At 64.6% G+C, this 15,433-nt stretch overlaps 2 protein-coding genes across 2 annotated transcripts; both read right to left on the minus strand.

Annotated features, from left to right (window-relative positions):
* Positions 1-555: 555 nt before the first annotated feature.
* Positions 556-9,836, minus strand: OSBPL7 (oxysterol binding protein like 7). The gene is made up of 22 exons (XM_054398800.1): positions 9,744-9,836; positions 9,199-9,321; positions 9,008-9,061; positions 8,759-8,872; positions 7,955-8,074; positions 7,738-7,858; positions 7,542-7,645; positions 7,363-7,455; positions 7,108-7,237; positions 6,866-6,990; positions 6,508-6,612; positions 6,278-6,409; positions 5,579-5,660; positions 5,202-5,473; positions 4,328-4,465; positions 4,183-4,246; positions 3,570-3,648; positions 3,314-3,458; positions 2,485-2,626; positions 2,255-2,381; positions 772-894; positions 556-664 (listed from the first exon to the last, which is right to left on the minus strand). Exons 1-22 carry the CDS (start codon positions 9,834-9,836, stop codon positions 556-558), a joined length of 2,595 nt encoding a protein of 864 aa, XP_054254775.1.
* A 1,772-nt stretch (positions 9,837-11,608) lies between these two features.
* Positions 11,609-15,360, minus strand: MRPL10 (mitochondrial ribosomal protein L10). The gene is made up of 6 exons (XM_054398805.1): positions 15,321-15,360; positions 14,790-14,959; positions 13,191-13,355; positions 12,966-13,110; positions 12,189-12,386; positions 11,609-11,900 (listed from the first exon to the last, which is right to left on the minus strand). Exons 1-6 carry the CDS (start codon positions 15,358-15,360, stop codon positions 11,842-11,844), a joined length of 777 nt encoding a protein of 258 aa, XP_054254780.1. The 3' UTR covers positions 11,609-11,841.
* Between the last annotated feature and the right edge of the window lie 73 nt (positions 15,361-15,433).

The raw sequence follows: 15,433 nt of genomic DNA on the forward strand, positions 1-15,433 counted from the left end.
CCCAGGGGCAGGGGGCACTGCCAGTCCTTACCCCCAAAGTGTCACAGGCAGCCCTGAGGCTCTGCCCCAGGTCTGGGAGGTGGGGAGGGGGAGACACTGCCTGTGGCCCCCCCACCCCCCTCATTTTCCATCACAGTTTTGCTTAAACAGCAGCAAAACAGGTGGGGGGGGGGAGATGGGGAGAGGAGGATTTGCACCCCAGGTGCTGGGGGAGGGAGGGGACCAGCCCCACTGCCAGGCACCACTGCTGTGATGAGCTGGGGGCAGGGGGGAGCTCAGCACCCTAGGTGGGGGGCTTAGCACCCCTTGAGGCAGCTCAGCATCCTTGGGGGGAGCTCAGCACCCTGAAGGGGGGCTCAGCACCCTTTGGAGGAGCTCAGCACCCTTTGGAGGAGCTCAGCACCCCTTGGAGGAGCTCAGCATCCTTGCGGGGAGCTCAGCATCCTTGAGGGGGGGCTCAGCACCCTTTGGGACAGCTCAGAACCCCTTGGAGGAGCTCAGCACCCTGGAGGTGTGGGGGGGGGAAGGGGCTCAGCACCCCTCTGTGGGGGTTGGCTACCAGAGCACTGCAGTGTCCAGGTGGGCAAAGCCAGGATCCAAGCGCAGCTTCCAGTAGGTGTTGTTGGTGACCCACGACTCCTTCCCGTTGGCATCCACCACCCGCCTGGCAAAGAGCACGGTGGGAGGAGGGGGGTCAAATTCAGGGTGCCCCACACATCATCCCCCCCCAGAAGTGCAGCCTCAGGACCCCTCCTCCCCTCCATGCTGGACCTGAAGAAGCGAGCCTGGTGGCTGATGTTGTTCTCCTCCATCACCCGGCGCCGGTCCCGCTGCAGCTGCTCGATTTGGCGCTTCTGTGCCTCGGCTGCTGGCACATTGCCCTCCTCCAGGTACCTGGGGTGGGGGTTGGAGGGGAAGGGAGTCAGCCCCAGTCGGTAGCTGGTCCCTACTGGTGCGCCCCAGGGCTCAGTGCTGGGCCCAGTTCTCTTCTAATGAAGTCTTGGTTGGTGGTCAGAGGTTTTTGCAGCCAGGCTGGATGTGGCTCTGAGCAACCTGATTTGGTGGGAGGTGTCCCAGCCCATGGCAGGGGGGTTGGAACTGGATGAGCCTTGAGGTCCCTTCCAACCCTAACTATGATTCTCTGATTCTCTGAATTTCTGATTCTCTGAATTTCTGATTCTCTGATTCTCTGGTTCTCTGATTCTCTGGTTCTCTGATTTTCTGATTCTCTGATTCTCTGATCTGAGGGAGGGCAGTTTGCAGATGATCCTATACAGGCTGGGAGCTTGATCTGCTGCAGGGTAGGAAGGAGCTACAGAGGGATCTGGCCAGGCTGGATCCATGGGGATAAGGTTCAACAAGGCCAAGTGCTGGGTCCTGCACTTGGGTCACAGCAACCCCATGAAGGCTCCAAGCTTGGGGCAGAGTGGGTGGAAAATGCCCACCAGAAAAAGACCTGGGGCTGCTGGCTGACAGCAGCTGAAGATGAGCCCAGGGTGTGCCCAGGTAGCCCAGGTGGCCAAGAAGGCCACCAGCAGCCTGGTTTGGATCACCAATTGCATGGCCAGCAGGGCTTGGGGATGTGATTGTGCCCTGGAGTGGGCACTGGTGAGGGCACACTTCAAATCCTGGGTTCAGTTTTGGGCCCCTTGCTGCAAGAAGAACTCTAAGAAGGTCCAGAGAAGGGCAAAGAAAACTGGGAAAGGGTCTGGAGAACAGGGCTGGGGAGGAGCAGCTGAGGGAGCTGGGGGTGTTCAGCCTGGAGAAGAGGAGGCTGAGGGGAGACCTCATTGCTCTCCATAACTGCCTCAAAGGAGGTTGGAGTGAGGTGGGGGTTGGTCTCTTCTCCCTAACAAGTGACAGGATGAGAGGGAATAGCCTCAAGCTGCACCAGGGGAGGCTGAGGTTGGACATGAGGAAAAATGTCTTCACTGAAAGGGCAATTGGGCACTGGCACAGGCTGCCCAGGGAGGTGGTGGAATCCCCATCCCTGGAGGTATCCCAGAAACCTATGACCATGGCCCTTGGGGCCATGGTTTGGTGGCCATGGTGGGGCTGGGTTGAGGGTTGGACTGGATGACCTTGGAGAGCCCTTCCAACCCATGGTTTGGTGGCCATGGTGGGGTTGGGTTGAGGGTTGGACTGGATGACCTTGGAGAGCCCTTCCAACCCAAACCATCCTACGACTCTGTGCTCACTGCCACGAGCTGAGTACCCTCAGCACCTTCCCCCCCGTGCCCCGGGGGCTGCTCACCTCTGGTCGGGTCTCAGCCTGGTGTCAGTGGCAGGCAGGACCCTGCGCAGCTCCGGGGTCAGCTCGTTCAGCTCCAGGGCAAACTGGGTGAAGCCATAGCTCCTCTCGTGGTCAGGGGGCATGGGGTCTGCAGGGGAAGTGGGGGGGGAGGGCACAGTGCTGAGAGACCCCCACCCCGAGGGTTGTTTATCCCTTTTTCCCCACCCAGCCTGTCCCCTCCTGCTCCTTACTGGCTCTCCAGACGCACTGGCCCGGGGCTGGCCCCCGGTGCAGCCCCTGGTGCCACTTCCCCGCCAGCCGCTCCAGCACCGTCCCGCTGCGGCTCAGCACCGCCCCCTGCACCTCGTTGGCTCCCGCGCCCCAGTACCGAGCCTGCGGGCACACAGCCGAAGGGCAGCGCCCGGCCCAGGCATCGGAGCCTCACCGGGGACGCTGGGGAGGGGTGGGGACACCGGGGAAGGGGAGGGGGAACTGGGAAAGGGGAGGGGGAACTGGGAAAGGGGAAGGAAAGTGGGGAAGGGGGCAGGGGGGAACTGGGGATGGGGAGGGGGAACTGGGGAAGGGGGAGAGGGAACGGGGAGGGGAGGGAACGGGGGAAGGGGGAGAGGGAACTCGGGAAGGGGAGGGGGAACTGGGGAAGGGGGGAGGAAACTGGGGAAGGGGGGAGGAAACTGGGGAAGGGGAGGGGGAACTGGGGAGGGGAGAGGGAGAAATGGGGGGATAACTGGGGAAAAGGAGGGGTTAATGGGGGGGTAACTAGGGAAGCAGGCGTTAAGTGGGGAAGGGGAGGGGTAACTGGAGATAGGCAGGGTCACTGGGAACTTGTGGGTCCCTGAGGGATGGGTTGGAGCCACTGGGAAGGGGTGGGATAGCTGGGAAAGGGATGGGATAGCTGGGAAAAGGGCAGGGTTTAGATGAGTGTGGGGCCAAGGGAGCGACGGCCACATTCTGAAAGCTGGGGCCAGGCAAAAGGGTGAGAGCTATGGGGGACCAAGGAGTAAAGAGAGGGTCTGAGGGCAGGGTTGTGAGGGTGGGGGTGTCAGGGCAGGGTGGCCACACCTTGCAGAAGGTGAGCTTGCAGTGGCAGGAGGCATCTCGGGTGTTGCGGATCAGCACCTCGCCGTAGTGCTCGATCCAGCGGGGGCCACTCAGCACGTTGTGGATGCAGGTGGTCACCTTGTTCCACTCAAAGTGGTCCCCAGTCCTGCAGCCACAGCCACCACGACCCCAAAAGGGGAGGGGGATTGGCAAGGCTGGTGGCAGCGCCACGGGGTTGGACACGGCTGCCAGCTGAAGCCAGGGCAACCGAACTCACCTGGGCAGCTGGACGTTGACGGTGCCCATGGGGACGATCTCCAGGGACTTGCCCCAGAATTTGTTCTTCCACCTCATGTCTTGGGGGGCAGGAGGTGGTGAGACCCCTTATATGCCTTTGCCCCTGCCCTTCAAAGCCCCTCTGGCTCCTCAACCCCCCAGATCCTCCTCAGCCCCAAAGCTCTCCACCTCCCCATGCCCCCCACCCCCAAAGTCCCTGGTGTGCCCCAAACTCCCCTTGTCCCCCAAGCAACTGTTGCCCCCAAACTCCTCTGTGCCCCCTGACGCCCCTTGTCCCCCAAGCAACCCAAGCCCCCAAAGTCCCTGGTGTGCCCCAAGCTCCCCTTGTCCCCCAAGCAACCTATGCCCCCAAACTCCTCTGTGCCCCCCAAGCTCCCCTTGCCTGTGAGCCCCTCCATGTCCCTTGACCACTCCCTTATCCCCCAAACCTCCCCCTGCCCCCAGATCCCCCCAAGATCCCCAACCCCACCTGCCCTCAAAACTCTCTCATAACCCCCAACCCCCCTGGAATCCCCCAACCCTCTCAACCCCCCCCTCCCACCCCCCACCCCTTTCCCTTCCTCTGTCTCCCTGACTCCCTCCTCAGCCTCCACCTTGCCAGAAGATGAAGTTATCAGACTCAGCGTGGCAAGCAGAGATGGGTGGGTGGTGGGAGACCTGGAGAAGAGGGAGAGGGAGATGCCAGGGGGCCCACCCAGCTGTGTGCCCCCCCTGCTGGGCCCTGTGCCCGGTGCCCACCTGCTCGCTGATGAAGCGGAAGCCGCGGTCGGGCCGCACGCACTCGAAGGTCTCCCCCAGCACGGGGTTGAAGGGTTTGCTGCCCGCCCGGTAGAAGGTGGAGGCGTAGGCAGAGACAGCAAAGGCAGCCACGTACACCTGGCACCCCGGGATGCCACCCCGTGATGCCACCCTGCCAGGGCAGGGCGCCCACCCTGCCCACCTCCGCCCAAGGGCTGTGGTGTCCCTCAGCCCTGCCCCATGGGCCTCACTGTGCCCCTGCCCACCTCCAAGTCTCTCCTGTCCCTGCAGCCTCTGATCTTCCTGAGCCCCCACCCCCATGTGCCCCCCGACCCCCATGCCCTCCCCCTTCCCATGTCCCCTCCCCAACCCCCAAAGCCCCTTCAGTCCCTCGAGCTCCTCTGCATCCCCCAACTCCCCTTGCCCCCCAAGCAGCTCCTGCCCCCAGAGTCCCTTGTGGTCCCCCGAGCCTCCCATACCCCTGAGCCCCTCTGTGTCCCTCAAGCCCCTTGTCCCCCAAGCCTCCCCCTGTCCCCAAGCCCCTCAAGCTCCCCAGCCCCACCTGCCCTCAAAGTCCCTCATATTCCCTAAACCCCCTGGAATCCCCCAACCTCCTTGACTTCCCCTTTGTCCCCCAGCCCCACCTGCCTTTAAAACTCCCTTGCACCCCCTGAGCCTCTCCCTACCCCTGAACCCCCCAAAACCCCCAGCCCCAACAGCTCTCAAAGTCCCTCCCATCCCCCAAGCCTCCTCCTACCCAAGCCCCCTTGAGCCCTTCACCCCCCATCCGGCCTTCAGATTCCCTCATATCCCCCAACCCCCTGCAGTCCCCCAACCCTCTCCACCCCCCGCGGTGCCCCCGGCCCCCCCTAACCAGGCGCTGCCGGGGGTCCCTGGCACGGCTGGCCCTGTCCAGCAGCTCGCTGTACTCCAGCTCCTCGCAGAGCCTCTGCAGGGTGTTCAGGGGCTCGTTCAGCTGCACCGGCAGGGCCACCCGAGACAAGTCCTTCCCCACACTGCTCCGCAGCAGACCCCACAAGCTGACATCCCCGGGGGGCGCTGGCGGGGCAGGAAGGCAGCTCCGACGCCGTGGATCCGGTCCCGGTAATTCCACGGGCTCCGTGGGCAGTCCCGGCCCCTCTGCTCCTGTCGGGAACGGGGTGGTGGAGTGGGGTGGGGTCCAAGCTGCACTCCACCCACCCCTCAAACTCTCTCCTCGGTGCCTGTGGGCCCCCCACCCCTTCCCTGTACCTGTCGGGGGGCGGCCCGGCCCCCCCGGGTCCTCGCAGGCGCCGGTGATGGCTTCGCTGATGCAGGACTCATCATCCGAGGGCTGGGGACACGCAGGGGACCGGGGGTGGGGGGTGGGGGGTGGTTACGCTACCGGGAGGGAGGGGCAGGGAGAGGCTCTACTGGGCAGGTCCCCCCCGAGAGGAGGGAAGGAGATCTGGGGAGCTGGGATGGGCTGGGGGCAGGTAGGAAGCGGAATTGGGGGGGTGGGTACCAGTGGGGCTGCGGGAGGGGAGAGTAGGGGTTGGGAAGGGGCTGGGCTCAGAGACTGTGGAGACCCCGAGCAGCCGGAGTGGGGGGCTGCGGGGAGAAACAGGGACTGGAGGGGGTACAGGAGCTGGGGGGGACATGGTGACCAAGAGGGACACAGGGGTTGGGAAGGACGCAGGGGCTGAGGAGCACACTGGGGCTGGGGAGCACACAGGGGCTGAGGAGGCTACTGGGAGCTGGGGGGCATCTCCCGGGCTAGCTAACGGGGGGAGGATGGGAGGAGAGAGAAGGGAGAGATGAACCCACAGAACCGGCAGCACAGGGCTGGCAGAGGGTGGGGGGGTTCTGCAGAGATCTCCCCGCTTCCAAACCAATACACACACCCCCCCCCCGCCCCGATTTGTGATAGCTCCTCCCATGGCCCCTCCCCTGGTAGAAGCCCCCTCCCACCTCGTTCTCGGAGGAGCTGGCAGAGAGGAAGACTTCGCAGGCGTCGAAGAACTCGGTGGTGGAGTCGGCCAGCGAGACGATGCTGCGGTTGGAGAGCTGCTGCTCCCCGCCCTTGGCTGGCAGCGAATCCGGCTGCGGGGAACAGCCACCAACCACCTCAGCCTCCACCCCTGGGGCCGGGGGACACACCGCTCAGACCCCCACCCCAACCCCGGCCCCCCTCCGCTGACCTCATCGGGATGCAGCGAGGCGAAGGAATCCAGGGTGGTGTCGGAGGAGACGGAGAGGGAATGGAAGCGGCGCAGGGCAGTCTGTGGATGCAGGGGGAGGGTGAGCTGCGCCCCTCACCAACGCCTGCCCCCTCCAGCCTGTGTCCAGCTGACAGTAATTAGGGGGGGAGGGAGGCTGAGCTGCGCCCCTCACCCCACCTGCCCCCCTCCAACCAGCGTGGAGCTGACAGCGATTGGGGAGCGGGGGGAGAGAGGAACCACCCAAGCGTCCAGCACCATGCTGAGCACCCCCCCGGCCCCCTGGCGCCCTGCCAGCCCCGCAGCCGAGCCCCGCGGTGCCCCTTCCACGCTCCCTCACCCCGGCGTTGTTGGTACCACCCGGGCGCGGTGCTGAGCGCCGCCGGTCCAGCGCCAGCCGCATCTCCTCCAGCCTGCCTCTCTCGGCCGTCAGCGCCGCCAGCACGCTGCTGAGCGAGCCGTGCACTGCCAGGGCAAGGCGGGGGTCAAGCCTGTGCTGCAGCACCCCTGCTGGCACCCCACCAACCACCACCACCACCACCACCACCTCCCCTTGCCGCCCTTCAGCAGGCCTCACCCCACCTTTCTGGGCCAGCACCCAGAAGCTCCTCTGCAGCTGGAGGTACTCCGGGGGCAGGCTGAAGGGCAGCTGGCTCTGGGCTGGCTCCAGGTAACGTGAGAGGTTGGGGACAGAGCCATGCAGCCGGCCCACCTTTTGTTGGGGGACACACACACACACACACACAATATGGGGGTCAGCAAGGCCTTCTGGGGGGGGTGGGCTCTGCCCTCCAGCAGCAGGCAGAGCTCAGGGGGACACCCAGACCCCCCCCTCACCCTGCCGATGGTGTCGTCCTTGGCGAAGCTCTGGGTGCACCAGATCTTGGTGGTCCTCCTGCCCTTCTTGGGCCTCTCCGTGGCAGCTGAGGGCTGTGGGTGAGAGGAGGGGGCTGGAGCCAGAGCCTTACCAGGAAGAGGAGGGGAGGGAGTGCTGTGCCCACCGCTGCCCCACTCACCTGGCTGCCAGAGATGAGGGGGGCAGAGGGGATGCGGTGCAGAGCTTCCAGGCTCTGCAGCATCCCTGTCAGCTCCTGCAGCTTGGCCTGGCACTCTGCCAGCTCTGCAACAGGCACGGAGTGAGCCTGGTCAGGTAGAGAGGGGGCACAGGGCATCCCCTCCCTGCCCTAGGGCATCCCCTCCTGCCCCCCTCACCCTCCGAGCAGCGCTCCAGCCCCTGGCTGTCCTTCAGCCAGGCGTTCACCTTGTCCCGGGAGCTGGCAAGGCTGGAGAGGGCAGGGGCACTGCCCGAGGGCAGGATCCTCGTCCAGGGGCCCTGCAGCAGAGGAGAAAGGGCAGTGCCAGGGCTGCTTTCAGCAGCCCCTCTCCCCAGACGCTGCTTTTTCATCACCACCCCAAGGTGTTCACCAACCTGTGCACTGCTGGGGGTCCTCCCTGCAGGACCCCCCTGGGGGCAGAGCTCAGGCCTCTCGCCCTGGTGATGGGAGCAGAGGCTGCTCACCCAGCTGGCAAAGAGCTCTGGGGACTTGATCTGTGGGACAGGAGGGAGTTGTGAGAGGACTCAATTGATTGACTCCATGCCCCCAGCCCTGTCCAAGCCCCAGCCCTGGCTCCAGTCCTCACCCAGCTGGCAAAGAGCTCTGGGGACTTGATCTGTGGGACTGGAAGGAGTTGTGAGGGGACTCAACTGATTGAGTTGGGGCTATTCAGTCTGGAGAAGAGAAGGCTCCAAGGAGACCTTCTTGTGGCCTTCCAGTATCTTGAAGAGGCTACAAGAAAGCTGGGGAGGGACTTTTTAGGGTGTCAGGGAGTGATAGGACTGGGGGGGAATGGAGCAAAACTAGAAGTGGGAAGATTCAGATTGGATGTCAGGAAGAAGTTTTACACCATGAGGGTGGTGAGAGCCTGGCACAGGCTGCACAGGGAGATGGTGGAAGCCTCATCCCTGGAGGCTTTTAAGGCCAGGCTGGATGTGGCTCTGGGCAACCTGCTCTAGTGTGAGGTGTCCCTGCCCATGGCAGGGGAGTTGGAACTGGCTGAGCCTTGAGGTCCCTTCCAACCCTGCCAATTCTATGATTCTACGACTCCATGCCCCCAGCCCTCACCCAGCTGGCAAAAGAGCTCTGGGGACTTGATCTTGTGGGACAGAAGTGAGTTGTGGGGGAGACTCGATTAAGCCAATGCCCCCAGCCCTGGCTCCAGTGCCCACCAGCACCTTCAGGTGGTAAATGTTCTCCTCTGTGTCCAGGTCAACCCTCTGAGCCTTCTTGTTGAGGGACATGACGGACTGACGGATGTCGATGGCTCCATGCAGCTTGCCCTTGAGGACCTGGGGGAGCCCAGGGACTCCTGTCAGGGGTTGGGGGGTGGGGGGAAGACCCCCTTCCTCACGGGGGCCATGGAGTCCCTCCTGGTCCCATGCCCTTGAGGAGGCTACACTGGTGCAGCCCAGCCCCACACTCACATCCTGGCGTGTGGTGGAGTACTTCAGGATGCCACTTTCCAGCACAAAGTACCTCTGGGGACAGAGAGGGAAGACTGGGTTGGGGGAGGGAGGGGGTCAGAGACCATTCCCTGCAGCCCCCCCTTATCCAAGAGCCCAAATCACCCCAGGGGTGGGCCAGCTGGGGGATGGTGCCAGCTCTGCCCTGTTACCTTGTGCCAGCCCTTCAGGGGCCATTTCCTCTTCTTCAGCAGGTAGCCCTCGTGCCGCTGTGGCTCCTGCCCAGGGCTGCCCAGCACCCGTGGCTCCTCCACCACCTCCCAGCTCTCTGAGCCCTGTGGGATGGCAGTCAGCATGGGGAGCAGGGGTTTGGGGTGTCCCCTTGGCACCAGGGGTAGACAAAGTGCTCCCCACCTTATCCCCAGGGGTACCCCCAGGGGATGAGGCATCTCCCTACAGTGATACAGAGTGAAGCAGCAGGGTGAAGCCCCCTAAGAACCCATAGCAGCCACCCCCCCCACACCCCCCAAGACTGCATGCATCCCCTGAGCCCCTCACACACCCCTGCCCCAAGCCTAGAGCCCCCCCAACCTGCTGAATGCTGCTGTGCTTGGAGGACAGCACCCGCTGAGCCCCCAACCCCCCCACCCCTTCCCCAAATCTGGAGCCCCCCAGCCTGCTGGACACTGCTGTGCTTGGAGGACAGCAACCCCTGAGCCTCCTTCCACCCCTCTCCCCAAATCTGGAGCCCCCCAACCTGCTGGACACTGCTGTGCTTGGAGGACACAGTGCTGCTGGAGCGTGACAGAGCCCTCTTGGGGGAGCAGAGATCCTTCTCGTGGCTGCCCATGGCCGGCGAGCAGAAGGGGGCAGGGGGCACGGCCAGAGCCCCCCCACTCCTGTCCACACTGCAGGGCTGGGGGGGGGAGGGTCCCAGCTCGTCCTTCACACCCCGACACAGAGCTGCTGCCCAGAGTGGGTGCCACGGTCAGGGAGGGCATCACCCACCCTGCCTGGCACCCTCATCCCTTCCCTCGTGGGCACAAGGGATTGGGGGTGGGAAACACTCCTGCCTCCCCCCCCCCCAAGAGCGAGGAGCCTGGTGAGTGACTGTAGCTGGGACCCAGAAAGTGACCCCCAAAGCGAGCTGGAGCCTTGCTCTCACCCAGCCTTATCTCACCCTCCTTGCCCAGCCCGTGCCCGGTGCCTGCTGCCCATCTGGCAGGTCCAGAGTCCAGCCCCTGGTTGCCCTACGGACTCGGTGCAATAGGGCAACGCCAGGGCGGGCACAGGAGGTTAACCAGGGGTCCAGAGTCCCTCCTGGCACCCTCTGAGTCAGGACATGACCCTCCCCAAACTCCAGATCCCACCCACGCCCCCTCCCTCCCTTCGCCTTTCCCAATCACAGGGCAGGGAAACTGAGGCAGGAGGAAGCTCCCCCCACGCCAGGACCTTCCCACTCCTCCTGTGCTGCCTCTTCCCGAGTCCTGGGATAACCCCAGGACGACGGCTAAGCCCTGGCACCGGTAACCACTGCCTCGGTCCCCGCCGCACCGGTGACCCCGGTACCGCGTACCCGGCTCAGAGGGGAGGGAAGCGGGGGGGCTCCCACCGCAGCCCGGACACCCTGCCCAGCCTGGCAGCGACCTGAGAGCCCCGCTCCGGGTGCTGCCGTGGGGCCAGGCTGACCTCCCCCAGCACGGTAACGGCGCTGGGCCGGTGCCCCCGGGGCACCTCCGCTGCCTGCCTTTGCCTGCAGCCCCCGCACCGGGACGGGGGTCAAAGCTCCTGGCAGCCCCGGGCGGGACACAACCCTCGGTAGGGTTGGGGAACGCTGGGTCCAGAGCCTTCGCCCCCGCCCCGGCTGGACCCCCTGCGGTCTCCCCAGCAGCCACGTCCCCGGTGCTCACCTGGGCGGGCGGCGGGCGGGCAGCCGGGGCCGGGGCCGGTCACATCCTGCCCGGCGGCTGCAGGAACCGGAACACGGAAGGAGGCGGAGGCGCCGGGCCGGAGCCACAGCCGCTCGGCTCTGCCCCCTGCACCGTGGAGGACCGGAGCCGCGAGCCACGGGAACCCGCCGGGGGAACCGGGAGTCCCCCTCCCCGCTCCTACCTCCCGGCACCGAGCCCGACCACGGGCGGATCCCGAGCTTCCCTTTCGGGGACGGCTCCTCTCCCTTACGGGGCGGGGAGGGGGTATCCCCTACCCTGGGGGGCTCTCCCCCTTCCCAGCCCACAGGAGAAGGCGAACCCCCCAGCCCTGCCCACTCAGGGTGGGGAGGGATACCCCCAGCAGAGGCAGCACCCCACGGGGGTCCCAAGCCCCCCACCCCTGGGCTTTGCTTTAACCTCCCCCCCCCTCGGCTTTCCCTTTCTCCCAAGAGAGCCCCAGAGCAGCCCCCAGCCTCTCCCCACAGCACGGAGGGGCAGGACCACCCCCGACCCCCACCCCGAAGCCAAGCTGAGGCTCCAGCGTCTCCACTACCACACTTTAATGGAGGACAGGATCCCACAGAGCAGCTTGGGGGTACAGCAGGTTCCCCCCATTCCAGGTGGGCTCAGAGCATCCAACATCCCCTCCCCCCCCCCATTGGCACCACCACCACAGCCCCCTCCCCAGGTTCTTCTTCCTCCTCCAGTTGCTGCCAGCAACCCTCAAAACACAGCTGGACTTTGCCAGCTGTGGGGAGCAGAGGGCACCCCAGAAGGGCTGGTGCCACCTCAGCACCCCCAGTCCCACCACTGGCTGCCCACCTGGGGCCAAACCTTCTATCCCTGACCCCCCCCCTGCCCCTCGACTGCAGGCAGGGAAGGAGCAGACTCTAGGCCAACACACAGGGCCTGGGGGGGCCAACATCAGTGACCCCCTGAGGTCTGGGGGGGAGTTGGCTTGGCTGGGCTCCCCCTGTCCCCAGCTGTGCTTCCTGTGGCCCCATCCATACCCACCATGTCCCCAGCCCTGCTCTCCATGGCTCCAGCCCTGTTCCCTGTGCCCCGAGCCGTGCCCACCCTGTCCCCAGCCCTGTTCCCTGTGCCCCCAGCCGTGCCCACCCTGTCCCCAGCACTGCTCCCCGTGGCCCCAGCCTTGCTCCCCACTTCCCCAGCGCTGCTCCCCACGTCCCCAGCCATGCCTGCCCCACCCCCAGCCCTGCTCCCTGTGTCCCCACCTGTGCCCCCCATGTCCCCAGCCCTGCCCCCCGTGCCCCCCTCCCGCAGCCGGCGGAGGTGCTGATCCAGGAGGGCTGTGAGGTGTGCAGGGCCACGCTGGAGCAGGGAGGAGGTCTGGGAAGGCAGCAGGGCCAAAGCCCCAACAGTCTGGCCCTGGGTGGCCTCCAGTGAGGGCAGCTTGGCGAAGTTCTCCACCCCCTGCCTGCTCAGGATGGTGTCATCGATGCAGGCACCTGGAGGAGAGCAGCAGAGCTGAGGATGAGCAATGGAGTGGCCCAGAGCCCTTTTGTCTTCCACAGGAAAGGTTGGATCCTGCAGGGCAGGACACCCACCCCTCACCATGCACCCTCTCATTTTGATGCACATGAGGATGGGATGCACAGAATTGGGTCGGGTTGGAAGGGAGCTTCAGGATCAGCCAGTTCCAACCCCCCCTGCCATGGGCAGGGACACCTCCCACCAGCCCAGGTTGCTCAAGGCCTCATCCAGCCTGGCCTTGAACACCTCCAGGCAGGGGACATCCACAGCCTCCCTGGGGAATCTGTTTCAGTCTTTCCCCACCCTCACTGGCAAGAATTTCTTCCTCATCTCCAGTCTCAATCTCCCCTCTCCCAGCTCAAATCCACTGCCCCTCATCCTATCACTGCAAGCCCTCTGATCCCCCAGCTTGGGAGGACCTCTCCTCGATTCTGTGGTTCTGCTCTGGCAGGGGGGTTGGACTCGATATTCTCCAGAGGTCCCTTCCAACCCCTAACCCCCTGTGAGAGCTGAGCCCAGCACCAGTGGATGGGGGACAGGGAGAAGGCTCTCACCCAGGAGGTTGACCTGTGGCACTCCCTTCAGCACCCTCAGCATCTCCTTGGCCTTGGTCTCTGGGCTGACCAGCAGGATATTGCGAGCCACGAAGAGAGGGAGGAGATTCTTGTACTTGGACTGGGACAGCACCGGCCTGACAATCTGGGGAGACAGCTCTTAAAACACAGCTTTTCACCCCAAAATCCCTCCATTCCCCCAAGCACACAGGCACCTGTCCTTACCTCATTGAGGACAAACTTGACCTGGATGTTGTGCTTGCGCAGGTAGTGCCTCAGCAGCACCACGTCCTCCTCGGGCATGGAGTTGAACTGGCAGACGGCGACCATCCGGTTATCCCGGAACACCTCCTGCACCTGCTGCTGCAGCAGCCGCCTGTAGCCGTCCTCCTGGGGGGGATCCAGGGGTGGTGAGCCCTGGGGAAGGGGCAGTGGTTGCTGCCCACCCCCTCTACAGCACCCTAATCCTGCTGGGTGAGGCTGCTGTGGGCACGCAAAGGTTGCCACAGGGTGAGGAGAGGTGAATGCGGAGCTGGAGAGGCTGCTCGGGGTGCAGAGAGGATGGAGAGGCTCCAGAGAGGCTGCCAAGGCTGCAATGAGGATGAACAGATCCCAGAGAGGCTGCTTAGGGTGAAGAGAGGATGGAGAGGCTCCAGAGAGGCTGCCAGGGATGCAAAGAGGATGAACAGATCCAAGAGAGGCTGCTTAGGGTGAAGAGAGGATGGAGAGGCTCCAGAGAGGCTGCCAAGGCTGCAATGAGGATGAACAGATCCAAGAGAGGCTGCTTGGGGTGAAGAGAGGATGGAGAGGCTCCAGAGAGGCTGCCAGGGATGCAAAGAGGATGAACAGATCCAAGAGAGGCTGCTTGGGGTGAAGAGAGGATGAACAGATCCCAGAGAGGCTGCCAGGGATGCAAAGAGGATGAACAGATCCCAGAGAGGCTGCCAGGGATGCAAAGAGGATGAACAGATCCCAGAGAGGCTGCTTGGGGTGCAGAGAGGATGGAGAGGCTCCAGAGAGGCTGCCAAGGCTGCAATGAGGATGAACAGATCCCAGAGAGGCTGCTCGGGGTGAAGAGAGGATGAACAAATCCCAGAGAGGCTGCTCGGGGTGCAGAGAGGATGGAGAGGCTCCAGAGAGGCTGCCAGGGATGCAAAGAGGATGAACAGATCCCAGAGAGGCTGCTCGGGGTGCAGAGAGGATGAACAGATCCCAGAGAGGGTGCCAGGGATGCAAAGAGGATGAACAGATCCCAGAGAGGCTGCTCAGGGTGCAGAGAGGATGGAGAGGCTCCAGAGAGGCTGCCAGGGATGCAAAGAGGATGAACAGATCCCAGAGAGGCTGCCAGGGATCCAAAGAGGAAGAACAGATCCCAGAGAGGCTGCCAGGGATCCAAAGAGGAAGAACAGATCCCAGAGAGGCTGCCAGGGATCCAAAGAGGAAGAACAGGTCCCAGAGAAGCTGCCACAGACCCCAGAGAGACTGCCAAAGGCCCTAAGGAGGCTGCCAGAGGGCCCAGAGAAGCCACCACAGATCCCTGAGAGGCTGCCATGGGTCAGGACTCTCCCAATTCCCAGCAACTGGACCACAGCTGGGGCACCTTTCAGGCACCCAAGGAGGCAATGAAAAAGAGCAGTAAACACCCCGGGAAGCTCTTGCCAGCCAGACTAACGCCGGGGCAGGGCTGTCCTGGCAGTCGGCACCTCCCCGGGGGCGGCAGGGTGGGCTCCGGTCCCCGGCTTAAGCCCCCGGCGCAAAACAGTGACACACGGAGGGTATCAAAGCCACTCCCCTCGGTCACTGAGGCCCAGGGCAGGAATTTACCTTCTCGACCGGTTCCTCCCTGGGGGTGAAGCAGCGCGGGGGGACAGCCGGCCGCGGGGCCACGTACTCGGTGAGAGCCATCAGCTTCTGCCGCTGGAAGTGCATTGCCTTCCAGTGCCGGGTGACCGCCTTGGAACCGCGGCGGACGAGCTGCAGGGCGGGCAGCCAGGCTGAGGAGAGAGGGGCACAGGACAGGCAGAGCTCAGGACGGGCAGCCAGGCTGAGGAGAGAGGGGCACAGGACAGGCAGAGCTCAGGACGGGCAGCCAGGCTGGGGAGAGAGGGGCACAGGACAGGCAGAGCTCAGGACAGACAGCCAGGCTGAGGAGCGAGGGGCACAGGACAGGCAGAGCTCAGGGCGGGCAGAGCTCAGGGCGGGCAGCCAGGGCCTGGGGTCGCTAGGGGAGCGGGTAAGCGCAGGCCGGGCCACATGCACACCCTCCCCCGCCAGCCCAACGCCTGGCACTGCCGGCCGAGCCCCGCGGAGCAGCCCAATCCCAGTGGGGGGGGGGTGGGGGGGTGGGTTCCTCACCCCGCCGCCACGGCGAGCAGCCGCCGCTCAAGGCCGCCATCTTTGCCGCGGGAGCGCAAGGCCTTCTGGGAAGGCGCAGGAGGCCCTGCGGGGAGGGAGGCGCAAGGCCTTGT

This window comes from Indicator indicator, unplaced genomic scaffold, assembly GCF_027791375.1.
Source record: "Indicator indicator isolate 239-I01 unplaced genomic scaffold, UM_Iind_1.1 iindUn_scaffold_119, whole genome shotgun sequence".
In the NCBI taxonomy this organism is placed as follows: domain Eukaryota; kingdom Metazoa; phylum Chordata; class Aves; order Piciformes; family Indicatoridae; genus Indicator; species Indicator indicator.